General features: G+C 42.6%; 2 protein-coding genes across 4 annotated transcripts; one reads left to right on the top strand and one right to left on the bottom strand.

Annotated features, from left to right (window-relative positions):
* Positions 1-2,421: 2,421 nt before the first annotated feature.
* Positions 2,422-8,094, top strand: LOC135440479 (pyridoxal-dependent decarboxylase domain-containing protein 1). The gene is made up of 6 exons (XM_064699670.1): positions 2,422-2,738; positions 2,867-4,036; positions 6,206-6,463; positions 6,536-7,051; positions 7,122-7,315; positions 7,392-8,094. Exons 1-6 carry the CDS (start codon positions 2,535-2,537, stop codon positions 7,768-7,770), a joined length of 2,721 nt encoding a protein of 906 aa, XP_064555740.1. The 5' UTR covers positions 2,422-2,534; the 3' UTR covers positions 7,771-8,094.
* A 1,809-nt stretch (positions 8,095-9,903) lies between these two features.
* tty (tweety) lies at positions 9,904-22,222 on the bottom strand. Of its 3 annotated transcripts, none has more exons than XM_064699594.1 (8): positions 22,080-22,222; positions 18,826-19,182; positions 17,439-17,924; positions 16,600-17,363; positions 16,368-16,537; positions 15,162-15,173; positions 14,096-15,089; positions 9,904-14,025 (listed from the first exon to the last, which is right to left on the bottom strand). In XM_064699594.1, exons 2-8 carry the CDS (start codon positions 18,961-18,963, stop codon positions 13,584-13,586), a joined length of 3,006 nt encoding a protein of 1,001 aa, XP_064555664.1. In that variant the 5' UTR covers positions 18,964-19,182; positions 22,080-22,222; the 3' UTR covers positions 9,904-13,583. The 3 variants fall into 3 exon arrangements, with proteins under 3 accessions (XP_064555664.1, XP_064555662.1, XP_064555663.1); XM_064699592.1 differs by lacking the exon at positions 22,080-22,222 and adding an exon at positions 21,164-21,519; XM_064699593.1 differs by lacking the exon at positions 22,080-22,222 and adding an exon at positions 19,951-19,996.
* Between the last annotated feature and the right edge of the window lie 86 nt (positions 22,223-22,308).

Here is a 22,308-nt window from a genome sequence, read left to right as displayed (position 1 = left end):
TGATAATGATAATGATAATGATAATGATAATGATAATGATAATGATAATGATAATGAAATTGATAATGATAATGATAATGATAATGATAATGATAATGATAATGATAATGATAATGATAATGATAATGATAATAATAATGATAATGATAATGATAATGATAATGATAATGATAATGATAATGATAATGATAATGATAATGATAATGATAATGATAATGATAATGATAATGATAATGATAATGATAATGATAATGATAATGATAATGATAATGATAATGATTATGATTATGATTATGATTATGATTATGATTATGATTATGATAATGATAATGATAATGATAAAATTCTTGTAACTGCACTGTTCGGTGACATAAGCGGAAGAAGTGCTCAACATGTTCTTCGTCTTCCTCATCTCTGCAGCTGCGATTCATAGTCTCAGCTTGGACTGAGGCTCAGACAGACAAAGCCAATATACCCTTTGTTTTACGCCAAACTAAGACAACAAATTCATGAAGGCTCATAATTTATGGTGCAAATGCATGTGTGTGTGTATTTAAGCGTTGCGGCTGTTTTAATCAAGCGAAATTGTTTAATTTATGACGCGCATGTAAATACACGTACGTACGTGTATGTATGCGTGTTGCGCTGGCCACGCCCAGCGCCCGCATTAGATAATAATGATTAGACTAAGTTCTTGAGCACAAGTTCAGGGCCTGCAATTTTAAAGGGTATATGCTAGGGGATTTGGGGCGTGGTCGAGGCGAGGGGAACGCTTTACTTGTGGAAGCATTTTTTAGGGGGGGTGGTGACTGGGGCCTTGCGGCTGCCAGGGCAAATTGACGCATGTGCAGCGGCACGTTCCGGCGGCTCCGTCGCAAATCCCCGGCACAACAGACGCCAAAGCCACAAGGGAAGCCCAATGCAGCCCAGGCGGAAACGTTGCCCTGCGCGGGGGCGGGGCAGCGAGTGGTGCTATTTGAAAAAGCAGCATCGATATGTTATTTGCATGTGTCGTGCGGGCGGGTTGGATGTGTGTGCCTCTGTTTTTCGCAAATCCCACCCAATGCCGTGGCAACTTTTAGCAGGCAAACAGTTTGCAGCAAGCGCGAAACTTTCTCAGCAAGCTTATGCATGAATAAAGTGAAAAGCTACAGACGCACAACATACACACACACAAACACACACACACACATGGAAATTTTGATTACAAGTGTAAATATGTATATACATACATGCATGCATGTATGACATACGTACATATGCAAACATACATATCGCCCAGTAGGACTCGTGTGCCACCCAAAAGCACTGCTCGCGACATGAATTTTTCGAAGTCTTAATCAATCGAATAAGTTTATTTTATTTAAACAATAAGCTATTTGTTGTTGTAATCAAATTCAAGTTAATTTGAATTTTGCATGCCAGAAGGCATTCCGGTGGAAGGCATAAACGCATGACATGAGGCGTTGGCTGCCGAGCTCTACATGCTGAAGGTATACAAGAAGAAGACAAATGCAAGTCATATAAAATTTACCTAAAACATGAGCAATTGTATTAAGGCCATTTATTCAGAAAAATCAACATTATTTCACTTACTCCAGGTTTCACTGTTATTTCGCTACTTGATGCTTGCGATTCCCAACAAGTTTAAGCTTCGCAATGGCGAAGGGCGACTTTGATACCAAAGTCTGCTGATGACAGAACCGTGAGGTTCTTGAAGTAGCTGAACTAACAATCCACCATTTTTGGTAATGTTCCATGTACCATGTTATTTGGATGGTTGGTTGGACATAATTTAAACAACAAAAAACAACCAGCATGAAGCTCAAGCTGGCCTGCTTATTATTACACCTACAAGATCAGTTGAAGCTGATTACATGCATGCATAAAAGAGTATAAGAGAAAAGGCCTATTTTGGGCAAAATATTCTGCAAGGATCTGCTGGGTACGCCAAGGCACACACGTGCTACATTGGTGTGTGCGTGTGTGTGTAAGTATGCACATATTGCTATGCAAAATTGGAAGGGTTCCCCTCCGTTCGTTTTATGTCCGTGCTTGCATAATCCAGTCGCATATATGTGCATACATATGTTGCTCGAGTTTCGCAAAAGTTGCATTTTATTTAGTGCCTGTGCCAAGGCAAATGACAAACACATGTCGCAACAAATGCCAAGCTGCAAATTCGCATTAGTGGCTCTGTCATTGCTATTGCGAATGTTATTTGCTTCGTAAACGAAAAAAGACTACAACTGGCATTTGGCACTTATTCGAAATTTATTCGAAATTGGCGCCGTTTGGCGCACTGCTGCCAACTCGTTTTAAGCAATATCGATATGCAGCGCAATGTTATCGATAGCGCACCGATTGGCCTTAATGCCCATTTGAATGGAGTGTGACCGCAATTGCACTAAAGGAGAAATACCCAATTTTGGGGTATTTCAATAGTAGAACTCCACATCAGCTAGAATAACAGAAAAACAAGCAGAGAACGAGAAGAAAAGCCAGCGACAATTTTGCCAAGTTAACCAATCGAAATGTCAGCGGCTGGAGTTGATGACGAGCCAAGCGCTGCTGCCGAGGCACAGCAGCCACAGCTGCCGCCGTCAACATCGGAAGCAACACCAACAATAACAACGTCAGCGACGGCAGCCACAACGATAGCGACGACGTCGACGGTGGCGACGGCGACGGCAACGGCAACGGCTACACCAGCAGTGGCCGAAATCGCCGCATCCAGCGTAAGTTGGCATTTGATGACGACGACGAAGACACGTCGACGTATTATTATTGATTTTATTGCTGTTGATATTGTTGTTGTTGTTGTTGTTCTTGATGTTGATGCGTGCTTTATTTGTTTACACCTTAGATACGCTCCGGTTTGGCTGAACTGGAGCTGCGCTCCAGCCAGGTGCTGCAGCGCTTGGAGAATGTTAAGGCCGTGCCCGGCTCGCCGAGCAAAGTGTTAACAGAGGCTGCTGACAATCATAGCTCTGGCGACAATCAGTCGTTGCAGGAACAGCAGGAGCAGCGTGGCCCAGAAGCTGCCGCTGATGTTGCGCTGTCCACGCAGCTGCGTCAGGAGCATCGCGTGCCTTCGGACATACTTAAATCGCTGGAACAGCTGGTCGCCTACTCGGACAGCGATGATGATCCGGAGTTTCCGTTGCCCGCGCTCGATGATGTCTCCCATTTGGCGCTCATCTCGCACAGCATTGTCGCCTACCTGTCGCATTTGGATCGCCAGCATCTGCTGCGTGTTACAAACAGCATCTCCGGCGATGCCACACGCTGGCTGGGCACCCTATTCCATTTTGGGAATGCCGCCAGCAGTTTTCATGCGGACAACGCCGATGCCGTCCTGCGGACCGTTCGACTGGCCATTGTGGCTCGCTGCCCGGGCTACTTAGAGGGCGGTATACCAGCTCTGGCCCAGCCGTGCTTCTACATTTCGGAGAATACGACGCCGGTGCGCTTGCAGTACGCCTGCAGGCAGTTGGGCATATCGCTGGACGCCATTAAAATCATACCGGAGCACAGCAAATACGGCACCATGGATCTGACCCAGCTGCAGAAGCAGGTGCAGCTGGATCTGGCTGCCAGCCGTACGCCGCTGTTGGTGGTCGCCGACATTGGAGCCTCCCTCTGTGGCTACGTAGACAATCTACAGAGGCTGCGTGACGTCTGCAAGGCGCACAACATGTGGCTGCATGCCAGTGGCCATGGCTTGGCCGCTCTCGTTTGCGCCCAGAGTCCGGGCAATGTGCACGATGTCCTGCACTCCATGGCGCTCAATCTGGGCAGCTGGCTGGGCGTGCCCAGTTTACCTATTGTGCTGCTCCATCGACCGCTGCAGAATAGCGCGCTGAGTGCCTTCGAATCGGACCCAATCCTCTCGAGACGGCTCAACGCTCTCTCGCTGTGGACCAGCCTGCAGGCGCTCGGCAGAAAGGCCATCGCCGAGCGGCTGCACGTCGCATTCCAGACATGCAGTATTCTCTTCGAAATCGCCTCCAAGTGCGAGGGCATCCGTGTGCTGGTAACGTAGCAACCTTTAACCGCATTGCATAATCGCCATGGTGCCCTTCATACAATATGATTTTCCCAAACAAATATTCCCTATCATAATTCTGCTGGCCAAAACTATATTTAAATTCAAAATTGTATCTCTAGGATCGTAGACCAGACTCCTTGGCCTTAGTATTAAATGGTTAACGACGAGGTGCCTTCCCTGCTTTATCCGGATAAAGTATTTTGACTTCCTTCTTCCGCTCATACCCTTATACAGGGTATTATAATTTTGTCACGAAATGTGTAACGCTTAGAAGAAGACGTTTTTAATCCCATAAAGTATTTATATTCTTAATAAGTGTAAGCAGGTGAGACCATGTAGCCATGTCTGTCTGTCTGTCTGTTCGTCTGTAAATCGTCAGCGACTTCCGTCTTTATGTCCGGCCGGATTGACCCACTATATTATATATTCTTGTATGAAAAACCTTTTTTGTTTTTAAAGATATCCTAACTAAAGGAGGGTTTTAAGAACTTTATTATACCCAGTATATCATGTAACTCTATTAAAAAGTTGTCTGTCTCTCTAGAAGCCTTGACCAAACTCTGCAAATACGAGCCTCACTATGCTTCCAACATATCTGCATAACCGTATCAAATCGGCTTACTATATCATACACATTCTGTAGAAACAATCGTTCCGAAATAAGGTCTAGCCATACGTCTACGAGGCTATTTAATTTGAGGCGTGCTAAAAATAGACAATCCTTCTTGCTTATATAAAGCTTTTTATACCCTTGCAGAGGGTATTGTAATTTTGTCGTGAATAGAAGGCGACATCTCCGATCAGTATCAACAGCTGAGTCGATATATCCGTCTGCCTGTTTCTATGCGAACTAGTCTCTCTTTCTGATGCACGCAGTACATACGTCGAAACCAGCTGGATCGGACCACTATATCATATAGCTGCCATAGGAACGACCGGTCGAAAAGTAGGTTCTTGTATGAAAAACATTTTTGTTTATCAAGATATCTTGACCAAATTCGGCATTTATAAGTTTTACTATGCTCCTCATATATTTGCAAAATCCTATCAACATCGCACCACTATATCATATAGCTGGCATAGGAACGATCGGTCAAAAATTAGTTGTATGGAAAACTTTTTTGTTTTTTAAGATATTTTAACCATACTCGGCATTAACTATTCTCCCCGTGCTTCTTAGAGACGGGCAAAGCACCATGAGCATTATGAAAATGTTGGGTCTGCAAGGGTATTAAATCTTCGGCGTGCCGAAGATAGCCCTTCTTTCTCGTTGAATTTGAATTTGATGTCAATCGGACGAAATATAACTGTCGTCCATTGGTTCAGGAGCCTAATTTCCTAATTTATCAGATTTTCAAATGCTCAGCTAAATGTTCTAGCTCCGACTACAGATCGTTATAGATTTTGAATCAAATATTTAGATGTCAACTTTCAACAGATATGTGATATGAAATAACAACAAAAGAAAATTTGTTCGTTGGTTCGGTTTATGATCAGTTGTTGAACCCATTTCCAAAAATTAAATTTGTTTAGGGCTGTCTAATAAAAAAATGTATTTTAACAAAAATATGTTTCGGTTCGCCTTTTCTTGGCAATAGCTTCGATTCATAAAATGTTCATATGCCATATTTTGAACTGGTATTCAGTTCAAACCCAGTTTTGCATCCTTGATTTGTGTTTTCGTTCCCAATATCCCCCAGAACTAAACAAGTTTTTAATGTTAGAACTGAGTCATCGACCGATCTCTAGCAACGATTTGGCAACTTTTTCGGTTCCTAGGTAGCTCATATTGCATAGTTTGAACTGGAGTTCGGTTCAAACCCGGCTTGCATCGTTTAGCGTGATTGGTGATTTTGTTCACAACATTCCTTAGAATTAAAGAAGTTCGATTCGTGCTCTAGCAAATTGAAATAACAGAGATATGAATACAAATTAGATGCAAACTTAAATAGCCATCTATTCATAAGTTATATGTGGGATATAATCAGACCAAAGATGATGACCATATGAAAGATTCTTGCTGCAATTAAATCTTAGTCAATATAAACCTTATCCAGTTCCTCTTCCCTTTGGGTATTATATGCAGGGTACCAGCACTTTGCCGAATGCCCCGCTCAACTCCTGCTCTAAATCTTACCCTTGCAATATTTATAGAGTCACACGCCTGGCGCTCAGACGGGCGCCGCTCTGTCGGACATTATTAACAGCGCCTTCGATGTGAACGCCCTGTTCGATGCGGCTGCTCCTGTGGTCGTCTATCAGTTCGATGGAAGCACAACCATTCCAATTACATCTGGTGCGGAGCCAACTGCCGAAACGGGCCTCAGGCCGCTGGAGAAAGTTAACAATGCCTCGTACTTTGATCGCCTGAACTCTTGGCTGGGTCAGATACTGCAGCGCGACTGTCCCAATGTGAGTGCCTGTGTCCAAGTCGTCAGCTTTTGGCTGGGATTGAAATATAATTTTGCGTTCATTTGGTTTTAGTTTGATTTTGAGGTGATTGAGCATCCAACACATGGCAGCTGCATCCGTTACTGTCCGCTGGAGCTGGGTCTGGGCGAGCAGCCGCCCAGCTCGGAGAATCTGGAGAGCTTTGCGCAAAGCCTGGAGGCGCATGTTGATATACTGCGCGCCACGATCAAGCACAAGGCACGCTTTATGCATTTGGTGGAGCGCAGCGAGGTGCTGAGGCTCGTGCCACTGCCCGAATGGGCGGGCATGGGCGGTGTACGTTTTGTGCCCGAGGGCTGGGAATCGCTGCTGACGGATCAGGCCAAAACGGAACTGAACAAGCTGAACATCGATCTGGTGGAAGCGCTCAAGTCAACGGACAATGCCTTCTCTCTGGGCGAGGGCACCGACGGACTAATCTGTGTGCGCTTCGGCATGGTCACGCACGAGACGGAGGTCGAAGAGCTATTGGATCTGGTTGTCACCGTTGGCAAGAGTGTGCAGGAGAACTCGCGCGTCCTCGACACCATGTCGGAAATTGTTAAGAAGGTATAAATCAACACGCACAAATATAAAATGAACTCTTGTAGCTTAAAACTAATCAACTGTTCAATTGTAGGGCATTGAGGCAGCCACAGCGGATCTGCAGCGGGAGTCCGAGGAGAAACTCTGGCAGGAGGGCATACTGCGCCATGTACCAGTTGTGGGGCGCGTCTTCAATTGGTGGTCACCGCCTGCCAAGGAGTCGGGCATCAAGGGGCGCAGCCTCAATTTGACCCAGGGCGTGGTCGAGAGTACCGAGAACATTTACAAGTAAGTTTTTGGGCAGCACAGCTCGCTAGCAACTCCGGCCACTCCAATGTGCTCTCTTTTCTCTCGCTTACCACAGATACCACATGCAAATGTCAGGCGAAACGGCACATCAGCTGCCGGCGAATCGCTCGCCGCCGACGCCCATGATACAGACACCTGTTGTGTCTACGGCCACACCGCCCGTATTCCCAACCGTGGAGCCTGTGACTGCTGAGGCGCAGGAATCAGCATCGCCGATTGCTGCAGCAGCAGCAGCAGCAACAGCAGCAACAGCAGCAGCAGCAGCTGGTGCTGCCACATCTCCGCCAATATCGGCGACGGCCTCAGCGGCAGCTGCAGCAGCGGCGATCGGCAACCATGTGGAAAACCATGCACGCACTGTTAGCCAAAGCAGTGCCGGATCCTCATCGGTGCCCGAGCTGGTGGCTGTCAATAGTGCAATAAACAATAAATAACTAAATGACTTTGGTCCAGGCACAGAGCGAATGCTTATGAAGAACAACGGCACACTCTAGCAGAGCGACACACATTTGACACACACATCCTTTTCCAAACAGCAGACACAATAAAGCATAAGCATTAAACATAACTTACTAAAAGAACCTTAAAACTCCAAAAGCAATTCTGTAATTCCAAAGAACTCTTCTTAGACGAGAGCTGGGACAGCATTTGATGTTCCACATGCTATAAAGCACTTTTGCTTCTATGTATTTTTTACTTATATTCATCTATTGTATTATCATTTATTCTTATATATACATATATGTATTTTTAACCAATTTATTATTCATGTGTTATGTATACACATATACATATATATTTTTATTTTTTTTCTGTTGCATCGTTGTTGTTGTTGTTCTCATCTGTAGGGCGTTTTGAATATCCTTTTACTTGAATTCCATTGTCCTTATTCGATTTTGTTTTATATTCTGGACTTGTTTGTCTGTGCATGCAAGTACCTTTAATTCAATTAAATAGACTAAGGACAATTGGACGATGTTCGATTGTGTGCGTAGCAATAATTTGCACCTTTCTAATCTAATTTGTTTAGGCGCTAAGTGAAATCAAAAACATACAATTAATATATATATATACATACATATATATGTATATATATTATATGCGAACATATTAAAATGATAAATATATTTATTATACAAGTTGAAATAAAGTATGCCGCTGAGAATGTGCACAATGATAATGAAAATAACCATGATTAATATTATTGTAATTACAACCATAGAGAGAATCCTTCAGATGACAAAAAAGAGACGGTCGACTGGTGATAATAATAGTAGCTATTATTATATTAATATAATTGTAATTACAACCAGAAAGAGAGATTTCCAATATGCCTTCAGATGAGAAAAAGAGACGGGCGACTAGTGCCTCACTCTTCGATTCCATTTAATCTTTAAGTTAGGTTAGCTCGGATCCTAACCGGGGCGCACATGGCTACTTTTTGAAAGAAAGCAAATACCAATTGAGTGTTCTTGTCAGGGGTGGCCGACTGGAAGATACCCTGTACACATAGGCCATATATTCCTATTTCTCTGTACCTACAAAAATAAAATCACACACAAGCACTTAATTTATCGATCGACGCTCATGTCTCTGCTCATTTTTAATGTTCTTTGTGAAAATTCCTTGGTGACATCTTTCACGCTTTCTAACAAATGGTAGGTACCCGTCTTAAGCACGCAAGTCCATTGGGCTTCAACTTTATTTCAGAATTCTACGAAGCAAATAATTAAATACGCGTTCCATTTGCAATGGGCTTGGGGTATATAAACTTGGTCCGGGCAATGCCGGGTAATACTCACTGTATATGTTCCCTAAAGCAAATGTAGAACACATTTGCTATAATTGAATGTATTGACACATGTATTTCTTTATATAGGTACTAGCGGATATTACACGGCCTTGCCCGTTTAATTACTTTTTCATTCAGTTTTCGCCCGTGGAAAATGGAATTCTGCCCGTTCCATCGTGAACTCCACTTCTTGAAAAAATGTGGAAGTCGAATACGGAGTCATAAGTTGGAATCAATAATAATCTAGAAGTCGAAAAATAAACTTTCGTTTATTAAACCTTTGGCCCGCATTTGCCAACCAAGAGCGAAAAACGTATCAAATGAATTTTCACTTATAACGCAGACGCAGTAAAATAAATAAGTATTTTTATCGATTGCCTTACTATGTGATTCTCATTCATTCAAGATAGCCTTGCTTGTACGTATTTTAATCAAAACAAACCTTTATCCAAATCATAAGCAAAAGCTTCTTAAACATGAAAACCTTTTATTACAATATTATCAATTTACTAACATTCGTGAGTGCGCCCAAATATAAATACGAAATTTAAGTGAAAGACAAAAATGTGTTTGAAGAATTTCCAATTTCCCATTTCCAAGTATATCTTATCCCAAGTCCAAATACCATTAGAAATCCAAAGATCAGTAAAACTCGTTAAATAATTGAATTTTATCGTTTTATTTTATTTTATTAATATTTTTCGTTTTTTAGCGTTTTTTTATGTTTGCCGCTTTTTGCTTGAATGAAATTTTTGTCGGGTTTTGTGCCGTTCGATTGTTTGTTTTTGTTTTTTTTTTATGTTGGTTTTTTTAATATATTTTTTTATGTAGTTTCTACTTTGTTGCGCATAAAATATCATATACCCTTCAATCGGTTTAGTTCCCGAACTCCATTCCACGCAACTTTGTGAAATTGCTTCGCAAGCGATTTTCCGAACCTAATCGAATTTTTAGGTATGCGAGTTTTTTTTTGTTTTTCATTTTGCTTTCGACTTTGCCTACGAATTTTAATGTTTTTCTTGTTTTTTGTTTTGTTCTTTAATTTCTTTTTTTTTTTTTTTTTTTGTTTAAGCTTCTGCTTCTGCCGCTTCTTTACATTGTCTTTAACTATTTATGCATATACACTAAATGTTTGCATATGTTGTACAACTTGATCTTGCCGCGCCCCGCGACGGCCTATGCCAGCCGCCTCTACATTCCCGAAAGGTTTCCCAGCTCCTAAAGTTTCGTTCTCTTTTTTTTTTGTATTTTCCCTTTAATAACTACAACGCGTACGATGACAACATTTAACACAGAAATATATTTACGAGCTAGTGTGTTATATATGTATATGTATGTATTTATGTGTGTGTATATATAGCTTCTTCGATCAGCTTCTGTCGCAAGTCCATTCCAGCCCATTCCCAAAGTTCTAGTTGCGCCATCATGCCTTTAAATCTGCTTGTCTATTATAGACTTCTCCCAATTATATCCCCGCAGTGCGTTTATATACATATATGTATGTGATTTTAAATCGGGTATACAAGCCGATTTCATGTACCCAAAACTTGGCACAGATGCGCTAGAGTTAGCCAGATAATGTCATTCCATTATACGATTTATATTTCCAAACATAAGGAAATGGGGATTGCAAACGGGTTGATAGATCGTCTGCGAAGTTTATGTCAAGTTTGAGAGCCCTGAGAAATCATTCTGCTGGAAAAGCATACCAAAATCGGAGGACTGCGGCAATAAATACCCCATAAATGCAGGTTATGTTGAAAATAAGAATATATTTTCCGAAAATTCTCTTCTTCTCTTCTTGATTAGGTCGATTAATTTACCATGTAAGCCTGCCCATGTATATCTCTCATCAAGAACGATTTGTGAATGATTTTAGGAATAACTTTCTTTTGTGTAAAGCTTCCAAGTTTTTCCAAAAGAAAAATTGCTTGAAAATAGAGTTTTCGCAAGAAAACTTAAATTGGAAAACTTTTTGTGCACAGTAAAGTATACTATATAAAGTATATAGATATATAGAAAAGTTAAATTGGAAAACTTTGTATGCACAGTATAGTACTATATGAAGTATATAGATTTATAGATTTTATGCACAGTGACTAGAAATTCTTAAAGATCAGAGTTAACATTGTCGCACATCTGTCCTAAATATACGTATGCCTGCAAGGATATATTTCATATTCGATCAACCGAATAGGTATTTAATTTTTCTTTGCATTTTCGAAATTCGATGGTGGATTGGGGGCGTGGGACAGCTATGCTCGTGCCGTATCTTTCAATAATTTATAACATTATGTATTGTAATTGTATATAAGCGAATAAAAAAACTTGATTCGGTCGTTTTTGTTTGAAGTTACTTTACAGTTCTATACAGTATAAGTATTAATACTTAAAAGTTTAAGTTTATCGAATAAATGTTCGAAATTCTTTTGGTTTTTCTTCTTTTTTTGTTTTTTTCTCTTTTGTTTTTTGCTTTTGTCACTTCGTTTTCGTTTACGCTTTATATGCTTCATACATATGTATATATATATAAATATATATATATTTATACATATATATATTATACAATTGATCATTCCCGATGTGCTCTATATAGTGTACAGTAGTAGTCTAGTAATAAATCTAGCTTTACTGTTAATGTAGTTTATATATATATATATGTGTGTGTGTGTGTGTGTGTGTGAGTGTGTGTGTGTGTTAAAAACTCACTGACTTGTCGGGCAGTGTTCAAGCGACTTTTTAGTTGATGGGCTTTAGCCTGACCTCTGGTCACACTGTTTTGTTTTGCTTTTATTTGTATTTGTTTTTGTTTTTTTTTTATAGAATTCCACTAACAACTCCGCTAACTAACTACACAAGTATTGAGTTTTATTTCTTTGTAAGTACATTATCATATTGCGGTAGTCCATATATATATACATATATATAAGTTATGTATATATATGTATATATCATTTATAACTGTTTAGTATTTGTTTGCGTCTTTTTTTTGTGTTCTCGGTTTGCGGTTTGCTTCGGCTCAGCCGAATGTCGGGGCAGTACTTTTTTTTATATAAATTTTTATATTGCTATCTGTTTACACACGATCTGGATAAATGCATATGCATATATAGTCCAGTTTTTGTTTTAGGCTACGCTTTCGACTTTCGTTTAGCTACTGCTATTAAATATACAGTTACTTGTATAGCTACATATGTATATAGTATGTTTGTATATGTATATGTATGTATATGCGCACTCGGAATGTGCTAAGTATTTAGTTTAAATTGTTAATAAATGCAATTGTTGTTAAGCTTACGGTTAATTACAATAAAATCGCAAGGTCCGAACAGCTCTAACCGGATCCTAACCTGGCGCACAACCCAAATAACCCACTCAACCCGTCCCCCCCCCCTCCTTCCACAAGTTCCAAAATATCAGAGATTTCGCACATTCATGCCACACACACACACACAGACACGCACACACACACAGACACACACCCTAGCGTACAACCGACCAAAGCCGGCCATTCGCGATCATATTTTTGGAAAAAAATTGACTCGACAAAATGCCTTGAAAAACGTTCACTCATGCGATGCCCTCTGCTGCTGTTCCCCCTCCCCGACCATCATCTGTTGCCTCTCTTAACCGTTATGTGTTTTAACGGTCGCTCTCGCTAGCTGCTTTTTGAGGTTATGAAACATTTTTGTTTTAAAAAAATAAATCAATAAAGAGAAAAAAGTGGTCTTTAGTATTTTCAGTAACAATACTAATTTCTGAATGTTATAACTAGAGAGCCACCACTAATAGTATTTTTTTGCGTGGAGAGAGGGGCAGAAGCAATGTTATCTATATATTTTCTTTTCTTTTTTTTCTTTTTTTTGAGTAGTTCCGGCCTACACTTCTACATATAACTATGTATATAACTGCTATATAATACAATAAGTTTTTCCCATATTTGCTTGTGTTCTTTGCATATATTCAGCTCCTCTTTTGGCTTCCTATTCTTCTTCTTCTTCTTTATCATCTTCTTGTTATGCTTCTGTTGCCTCTGTTTCCAGCTAAAATTGTTACAATAAAAATTTTGCGATCATAAAAATGCCTATTATCAAAAAGAATATTCGTACTAAATATTGTGTGTATATGTATACATATATGTATATGTATGTCTAGTAAATGTCATAGATACATATGTATGTGTATGTGTGTATAATAGTTAGGATTTGTGTAGTCGTGTGTGTTTGTATATATACAAAAGTCGAGTAGTTGGGTTGTATTTCCATCAGTTTCAAGTATTTTTGTTTTCGTTTCATTTTTTGTGTGTTTGGCTAGCCCTAATTGGTAGGATGCATAAGAGAGGATTAGGATTCGAAATGCAAATCAAGAACCAAGGAACACTCAAAATGTTACTAAATGCCATCAGGTCTGGGGCACATCCTGGTTGTATAACCAAATCTCTTTGCACAGCTGCGCTTACAGCTCGGTTACGGCATAGTTGCTCTCGTCGGTTATCGCCGGCGGAGGCGGTGGCAGATCGTCGTCATCGTCCAGAACGGTGCCAGCATTTCCAGCTGATGGTGCTGCTCCACCACCGTTGCCACCCCCAACACCAACCCCACCCCCACCGCCACCGCCGACGCCACCGCCGCCATTGTGCAGTGCGAGACCGTTGCCAGGCTTGCCATTGGCGGCCTGGATGCGTGACTTGGGCGGCGTGGCGTCCACGCTGGTGCCCAGATGCGTCTGCGCCTCCATGGGCGGCGGTGGCAGGGCGGCATCATCATTGCCGCCGCCATTCTGCAGCGCCGCATCAACCTGAGCTGTTGGCGGCGGCGGCGAGGTGGGCGTACCAATCCGTGGCGGCGGTATGGCCTTCATTTGCGGCGGCAGCTTCATTGGTGGCCGTTGCAAAGTTCTACAAGGATAAGATGTGGTGGCATCGGAATCGGTTTTGAGACGGCAAACGAATTTGGCTACCAACTTACTTGGAATAGTTCTGCGACTGATGCTGCTGCTGCTGCTGATAGATGGACTCCACTTTTGGCTGCTCCGCATCTTTGGGTATTTCAGGCAGTGGGCAATTCAGTATTGATGGCTTGTACTTGGGATCAAATTTGCCGCCCTGGCGCAGTGTGGAGCACTTGTAAATTTGCTTATCCCGATCGTATATGGCCGTATCCATGGTGGTACTAATGGGCACCACTTCCGCCTCCGGTGGCTGCTGATGCTGCTGCTGCTGCAGTTGCTGCAGCTGCTGTTGCTGCGGCGACTTCAGCTGATGCTGTAGCATCTGCTGCTGTTGCTGCTGCGAAGGCGGCGGCGGCTGCTGCTGCTGCTGCTGTGGCGCCTGCTGCTGGTGGGCATGAGGATTCGGTTGCTGTTGCTGCTGCTGGTGTGGATTTGGCGGTGGCTGCGCCTGCACTGAGGCCTGGTGGTGATGCGCCGGTATTTGCGGCCCACCCTGGCTATTTTGGCGGCGCATTGTCGCCAAATTGGACACATAAATGGATCCCTGGCTAACCGCCACCAGCGGCTGATAAATGGAATGCGGATTCCCATTGGGCGCCAGTTGACCGGCCAAATGCGCCGGTATCTGCTGATAGATCTGGCTCTGACCCGGCGGCGGCAAATGATGCTGCTGCGCATGTGCATGTGCCGCCGCGGCCGTCGTATATGTGCCATACTGCTGTGCCTGGGCCTGGGCCTGCGCCTGTTGCTGGTGGTAAATGGCGTGCTGGTGCTGCACGGCAGCGGCAACTGCGGCCGAGTGCGAATGGGGATGTGCGTGCGGATGCGCGTGCGGATGCTGGTGCGGATGATGGCAGTAGATTGGCTGCGGACCCAACTGCTGTTGCTGCTGCTGCTGAGCCTGGGCATGAGCGTGGGCCTGAGCCTGGGCCTGAGCCTGGGCCTGGGCCACCTGGGCCTGTGTGGTGGGCGGTACGGAGGAAGCGGCTGCGGCGGCGGCGACGGCGGCGGCTGGCGACGATTTTCAGTAAAAGTCATTGGCTTCCAAAGTTTTGCATTGTTTGCTTAGGGTTGCATATTTACCGTTATTAGGACCTAAAATGTACACACAATTAGCAAGGCGGATGAGGATTCGGATACGGATGTGGCGGATTCGTGGAAGTCGACGGGCGTCGGACGCATGGAATGAGAATGAGGCAAGTGAGCATAAAAACAAAAGTACGCAAAAACAATGAGTCCTACAATATTACAACAGTTGGCAGACCGATCCGAACCAAACCAAAACTGAACCGGTACAAGAAACGACTACTTCCCCCTGCGATTCAATTGCAAATGGCAGCGGTTACAGAACTGCAGAGTATTGTTTGGAAATCTGAAGATATGATTCATGGCGAAATTCAGTAAGACACCAAGACACCAAGTAGATTTTTGGTTTAGTTAAGGTTTACAGGCTGCAAACCGGTTCAAAACAAAACCTCAAAGCAAACTAGCTGCCGAAGAACAGCCGAACCGAAACCCGAACTGAACCATTTTATTTTTCAAAAATGGTCAAAAAATATATTACAAATCCATGTTTGAGCCAAAACTTGTTTCATGGATGTGCAAAACCAGGCTCGTGAACCGAACCAATGCTGACTTGATTGCGCGAGGGCCTGGCTTAAACTTAAAATAGCAAGATATTTGATTGATTTTTGATTTGGGAAAGATTCGAAACTCGACTCAAATATAAGATAAATCTATTTGATGAAGTTCAAAGCCAGGAAAAAACTAGAATTGTGTACAAAATAAAACAATGTTAATTAAGGATAACGTTCAAATTAATCAATAATGATAAGGGAAACAAAAAAAACAAATTCTTATTGCAGAAATTATTCGGCCTACAAACAGAGTCTCATAAAGTTTTCTTTTCTATTTTATGGGCATGATTCCTAATCAGATCTACAATTTTTTGGCTTTTCAGATTCATTTTTAGGCATTGAAAAGATTTGTTCCTTTAAAATAAATTCTCTATTAAATGGGAAAACATTTTTGATCCCTTTGAAAACTGAACAATTTGGATTTCAAAGGACTTAAACTCATGCCCTATTTGTTTATAAGTATATTCTTAAGATTTCCACAACCAACAGATAATGCAGCGAAAGGAAACAGAGATTCAAAACGAGAGAGAGAGAGAGAGAGAGTGAAAGAGAGAGATAGAGCGGAGGGATTGTGCTGGTAATGCTAAAAGTGCTACTGATGGCATTGTGGTAATGGTGTTGGTGGTGGACAGCTGGCGGTACTCGGACTTACCAGTCATGTGGGTGGGGCTGTGGTTGTGCGACGGCAGTCTGCCCAGCGTATGGGTGCCCATTGCCCGCATGTTTTGCTGGATGTGTGCGTGGGCCATCATCTCGTGCTGCTGTCGCTTGTTGGGATGCTGCAACGTGTGGGAGCCACTGATCACCGGCGGACTGAAGTGCCTGCAATGAGAGCGGTTTGCCGAGCTGCAATGGGATCAGTCTAGGGATCAATTAACACCTACCCGTTATGGTTTCGCGGCAGGGTGCGTGCCGCATTCATCATCTGCTGATGATTCTGTGGCGCCGGATGCGATATATACGATGGCTCATCCACCTGGGCATAGTCGTTACGCTTGCGTATATAGATCCATGTGTGCGAATCGACCCACACCATAATCGTCAGCAATATGGCCGCTATGAAGCTGGCAATGAGCATCAGCACCAGGCCCAACAGGCCGCCCTCACAGAGGCCACGGGCCGCGGCCAAAAAATTGTGATGCACCGCCTTGCAGTCAACCAGGGCGGTCAGCTGGGTGAGCAGCCGTTCGCTACTGTTCAAATCCGCATTCACCGCACCCAATTTCGGCTGCAGGCCCGAACTCTTGAACAGCACCAGAGAGATCTTCATCACGGTGGCCATGGCGCTGCGGGCATTGTTAAGGGAGTTTTGCGATTCGCGTAGTCGCTGGGTAAACGGATTCGTGTGTCCCGGCTCGCATTGTGTATAGTGCAGCAGCACATTCGTTGGGAGATCCCGTGGCGCTGTCGAGACCAGAAAATCGGCTGGACTAATGCACAGATCGCCAACCGCCACCGACGATGACAGATACAGGCCGGACATCAGCCAGGAGCCGGTAACGGCCAGCAGGCCGCATACGCTAAACAGGATTAGGGCACAGCGCGAGTGCCGTGCCACGCCCACGAGTAAGACGGCACAGAGTACGAGCAGCAAAGCCAGAGTTGCCACCGTGCCCGGCCAGCGAATCAGCTCCCATTGGTCGCCGCGCTATGCAAGTGTCACAAAATAGAATTATAATAATGCGAGCATGTGAATCGATAGCAACTGCACAACGGTACTCACAGTGAGGAAGTGCGTCATCGAGATGCCCATCAGTGGACGTCGTATATCGCTGGCCGCATTCGTTGCCAATGTCACATTACCCTGCACAATGTTGAGCGAGACAAAGAGCTTGGAGAGCGCCGTCTGATTGGACACCGGCTGATCAAAAATATCGGCCAGCTCCACCAGCTGCGGCCTGATGCGATTGGTCAGCGTATTCTCCAGTATGTGCGTTTGATTTCGTATTGTTGTCACCAAATTGTCCACTTTGCGTCCAGCTGTGAGCACCTCCAGCAGTCCATTGTGCAGATCATCGTTCCCATAGAGGCCCAGTCCAATCGCCGCACAGCACATCACCGTAACTATGGACAGTGCCACCTTCAAGCTGGTTATGGAGTGCGCCGGTCGCGGCTTCCGGTCACAGCAGCGCGTCATCAAATAAAACAGCAGTCCCAGCAAAGAGACAATCAGCAGCGCTGCCGGCACCGATCCCAATATGCCCAGGCTCTGTGCCCAGATGGCGAAGATAGCGCGTGAGAAAGAATATTGTTGATGAATGACTGAGTACAGTGTACTTTCGATATGGTGGAATCAATAATGTCAATAATGTCTCTTCGGGCTGCGAAACCCTAATATGCTCTGCACACACATTAATAACGGTAACGATAACTTATCGATACATAATCGACAAATTGTCAATAACTAATCGATCAATTATCGTTTACTGCATAGTATAGTAATTCTATATGGATTATAATTTTAAATTAATATATTATCGTATTGTTTTGTACTCGCTGAACGAAACACTTTCCGAAGCCCCACCCAATTTGTGGCCAATCTTCGGATTAATTATTTATGAATTTGAACAAAATACGCGTAAAAAGTCGAGCATAATTTTCGACTGCTTGTTTAAATGGCAGCAGTATGATATAGTTATCTGGCATATATGGACTATTCCATGGAAACTTCAACCAGGAAAATCGAAGCACAATTTTCTTCTTTGTACTCAAAGAGAACAATTCAATAACGCTTATCTTAATTGTCATTATAAACAAAAAATTGATAAGTTCAAATAAAGTTTAACGTATATCAACTCTAATAGTAACCTTACTGTCTCACACTACGTTAAATAATATTGATAGTAAAAAATAAAATCTTGAAAATTAAATAACAAGGCAGTTATTAACTAAAAGTAACGTTATTTAATAATTATACCTATTTTTATGGCTTTTTATAATTATATCTTGAATGCATTCTCTCGAGAGCACCAAAACTGGTAATTATAAAAACTATACCAAAGGCAACCCAAGTCAAATTCTTTCCTTTGGGTTTCTTTGTGGACTATCATGTACGTGACCCTGATGGTTTACTGTATTGAACGTGAGGTGTTGGCGCGGTTTGGTCTTACCTCCAGATAGATCTCATCGTTGGGCCGGAACGTGCTGTTGATTTTGTGGAACGTGATATTGTAGTGGGGCAGAGCGTGCAGCAGCTTGGCTATCACCGGCACTTTGTACTGATCCGTAAACTCGTGATAGTCGCCCATCCTGGTTTTGGGATTGGCCGCCTAATGCGTACTAAGTGCTTGTGAAGTGGTCCCAAATGAAGTGCTGCGTGGATTGGAGATGGAAATGGAGACGGTGTGGAGTGCGATGCTCCTGCAGGTGCCGTCCTCGTCCGCGTCCGCGTCCTCGTCCTGGTCGTTGTTATGCTTCGTGTGTTCTGAGGGCAGAGTTCTAAACTCTTGACATCAAACTGTCGCACACTGTGGCAATGTGGGGGAAACAACAACAAGGAAACACAATTAGTGTGTAGGGCTCTTCAAGAATGTAGCTCATTCAAAAAAAAAAAATAAAAAAATTTAGGCGTGGTTTGGCACGTTCCAACCGCTATTCAGATACATATATGTGTTTGGTGTACTCGGTATATGCATAGGTACATACATGTGTGTGTATGTATAGAATATGGAACGCACTTAGATGTTAAGTAGGTATGTATGTGTGGGAGGCTGTGTGTGTTAAGCAGAGCTATCTACCATGAATTAAAAAAAAATACTCTTAACACAATTATGACATAGGCACTTTTTGACTTCTGATACAATAAAAGCAATGTCCATTACGGTATTTTCCAAGACGTTCACTTTTTAGCACAATTTTTGAAAGCCTAAATGAATAATAAGTTAACACAAATGAGATTTACATGCGAATGGGCAGGTGCGCACAAGAATTTCGCGAAAAACCAAGTCAAAAGTAATTGAAATTTGACTGTAAACACTTTGCTCAGCCTTACAATAAGATATTGTACACATTTGCACACTTTAAACAAAACATTTATATTTCCTGATGCGGGGCTGTGTGTGCTCTCATTCTCGTTTTCATGTGTGGGCATCGTCTTTATTATTTAATAAGCATGTGGGCGAACGCTTGCAGCCCAAAATGAGCCATGTTGCAGCAGTTTAATTAAAAGTTGTCTGTGCAACGCGTTCTTGCTCCCATTTTTTTCTCAGCCCTACTTCCCCATGCAAACCACTCACACACGCACACCCTTAAATCTCAGCTTCAGCGACCGACCGACCGCCCGCCTGCACGCCGTGCTCGTGCTATGTTATTGATGCTGCGGCTGCCCAGCGCAATAGCAATTTTGTTCACTTGTCTTCCTCTTGCTCTGCTTGCTCTTGCTGGCAACGAAAATGGCAACGCAACGATTGCGAGTGCGAGTACGAGTAACGGTAAAAAGGTAACGGCCAGGCGCGCGCTCATTGACTCACGCTCACTCTCTCGCAGTATCAGTCTGCCATTCTCCATCTCACTCTCTCTCTCTCTCGCTAAGCTCTCTCAGCCACTTGCGCGCTCACGCTGTTATACTTTTCTTTGTTGTTGTTGTTGCTGCTACTCCCGTTATTGTTGCTTTTGTCCTGCTCGTCGTGTCGTATGGGTTTGTGTATGTGTGTGTTTTTGTATATCTATTGATTAAAAGTTTGCACTGTTTCCTTATTCCTTATGGCTTGGTCTCGCGTTTTGCTCGTGCCACGCACTCGTAATTGCTGCACCACCCGCCCCACCCATGCATGCCAACAAGCAAAATGCAGCGCAGCATCTTGCGCTTAGTTAGTTGTTGCGGCTTAGTGCTTTTAGCCAATTGGGCATTGTAAGATTCGACAGTTACCGTTACAAATGCGACCACAGCAGCTTACAGCGCCAAACTACACGCCCACCTCAAACAGAGGCAGCAGCCTGGGCGCATGTGTGCGTGCGTGCGTGTGTATGTATGTATATATGTACAAATATGTATGTACATATATTTAAATATATATATAAAAATTTATATATATATGTATATAAATATATGTGTATACACCCATGTACATACATATGTATGCATGTACATATATTGCTAGTTTTTTGGGACACGCATAATAAGACACACGCCCTCGCATCCTTGGCCGCTGAAGCTTTTAATAACAACGCTTTCGCGAAAAACAGGTCCTGAATACTATGTACATATGTATCTCCCACAAATACATACATATACATTTTTCAAATTCTGTGAATGTGATTTATTGCATTTACATAGTTTGCATCTATGTGCATAATTTTTTGCGTGTCGCATTTACTGATGACTGCGGCACAGGACATTACAACAAACACTCCCCTTTTTGCACAATGGGTACACAATTTTTCACAACAAACAAAGCTGAAAACTGAGAAGCTCTGCGTTCGCCGCATTAGCATTTGCATCCTGCTTACTTTTAAATTCTTTTGCCTGGCACGAAACCACGAAACGGTAATTTAGACGTCCACGAAGCACTTTTTTTGGCAAGTTTTTTTCATTTTCACTGTAGTTGTTTGTGATTTCTGTTGAATTCAATTGAATTGGTTTTCTTTTAGATTTTTTAAGTTTTTAGTTTTATTGCTGCTTGCTACGTCGCTGAGACAAATGTCCTGCAGGAACTTCACATTCCGAAGACTGAGCAAAGTATGAAAATTTTTTGTCGTTCAACTTGGTCACACCCTCTAGATAATGCATGCGATGTTGATATGCCATAGAGGAGACGCTTAGCAGTTACAGGATAACAGGAGACTGAAGTCCTTTCAGCACTCTTGCGCTCCATGCGCATTTTCCCACCCCGTTTCGAACAACACATTGCCAGTGTGTACCTACGCGCACAGAAAGTATCGGCAAAAATCACACAGCATGGAAACACCGGTCTACCAAACTAATTTGCGTTTTGGAAATTGATGGCTCAACAACAATTATAAGACAACTAAATAGAAACTGATTTTTGTACCTAAGTATAAACAAAAATATTGATAAGTTATAAATGTTGCAGTAGTCACTTCAGTTTCCGTTTATAGTAGTAAGTGCATAAGTTCATAAGTTAATTCACTCTCTCTCTCTCTTTCTCTCCCTTTCCCGCTGTCTACCTCTCTCTCTCTCTCTCTCTTTCTCTATTGATCTCAAGGAAAGCTTAGCTGTGCTCACTGCCATTTCGATCTCTTCAATGTCATCAATATGCGCAAGCATTTGAATCTCGTTTGAAAGATTGCATCTGACCTGTTGACATCGGCCCACTACGACATATGTTGCACAAGCAAGATATCGTCCTATATTCAGTCGTGATATATTTTTGGATACGTCATAAGTGAGTCGAATAGAACTTACAAAGTTACTAGCTGCAAAAATAAATTGAGTTTCGAAATTAATAAAATAAATCCGATATGTTTTGTTTACGCGTTAATTTTTTTTTGAAACAACCTTTATTTTGCATGCAATTCGAGAGCACAAGTTATTAAGCCATGTATAGGAATCAATGATTAATCTTAACTGATACGGAAATATCTGAAAAAAAAAACTTTAAAATGCACATTTCAAAGAAAATATCGATATGTTT

Source organism: Drosophila montana, unplaced genomic scaffold, assembly GCF_035044405.1.
Source record: "Drosophila montana isolate Dmon_TW-CO22-7 unplaced genomic scaffold, ASM3504440v1 contig_1624_1, whole genome shotgun sequence".
Lineage (NCBI taxonomy): Eukaryota > Metazoa > Arthropoda > Insecta > Diptera > Drosophilidae > Drosophila > Drosophila montana.
The sequence above is the reverse complement of the archived record's forward strand: the minus strand, read 5'-3'. Positions and strand labels throughout refer to the sequence as shown.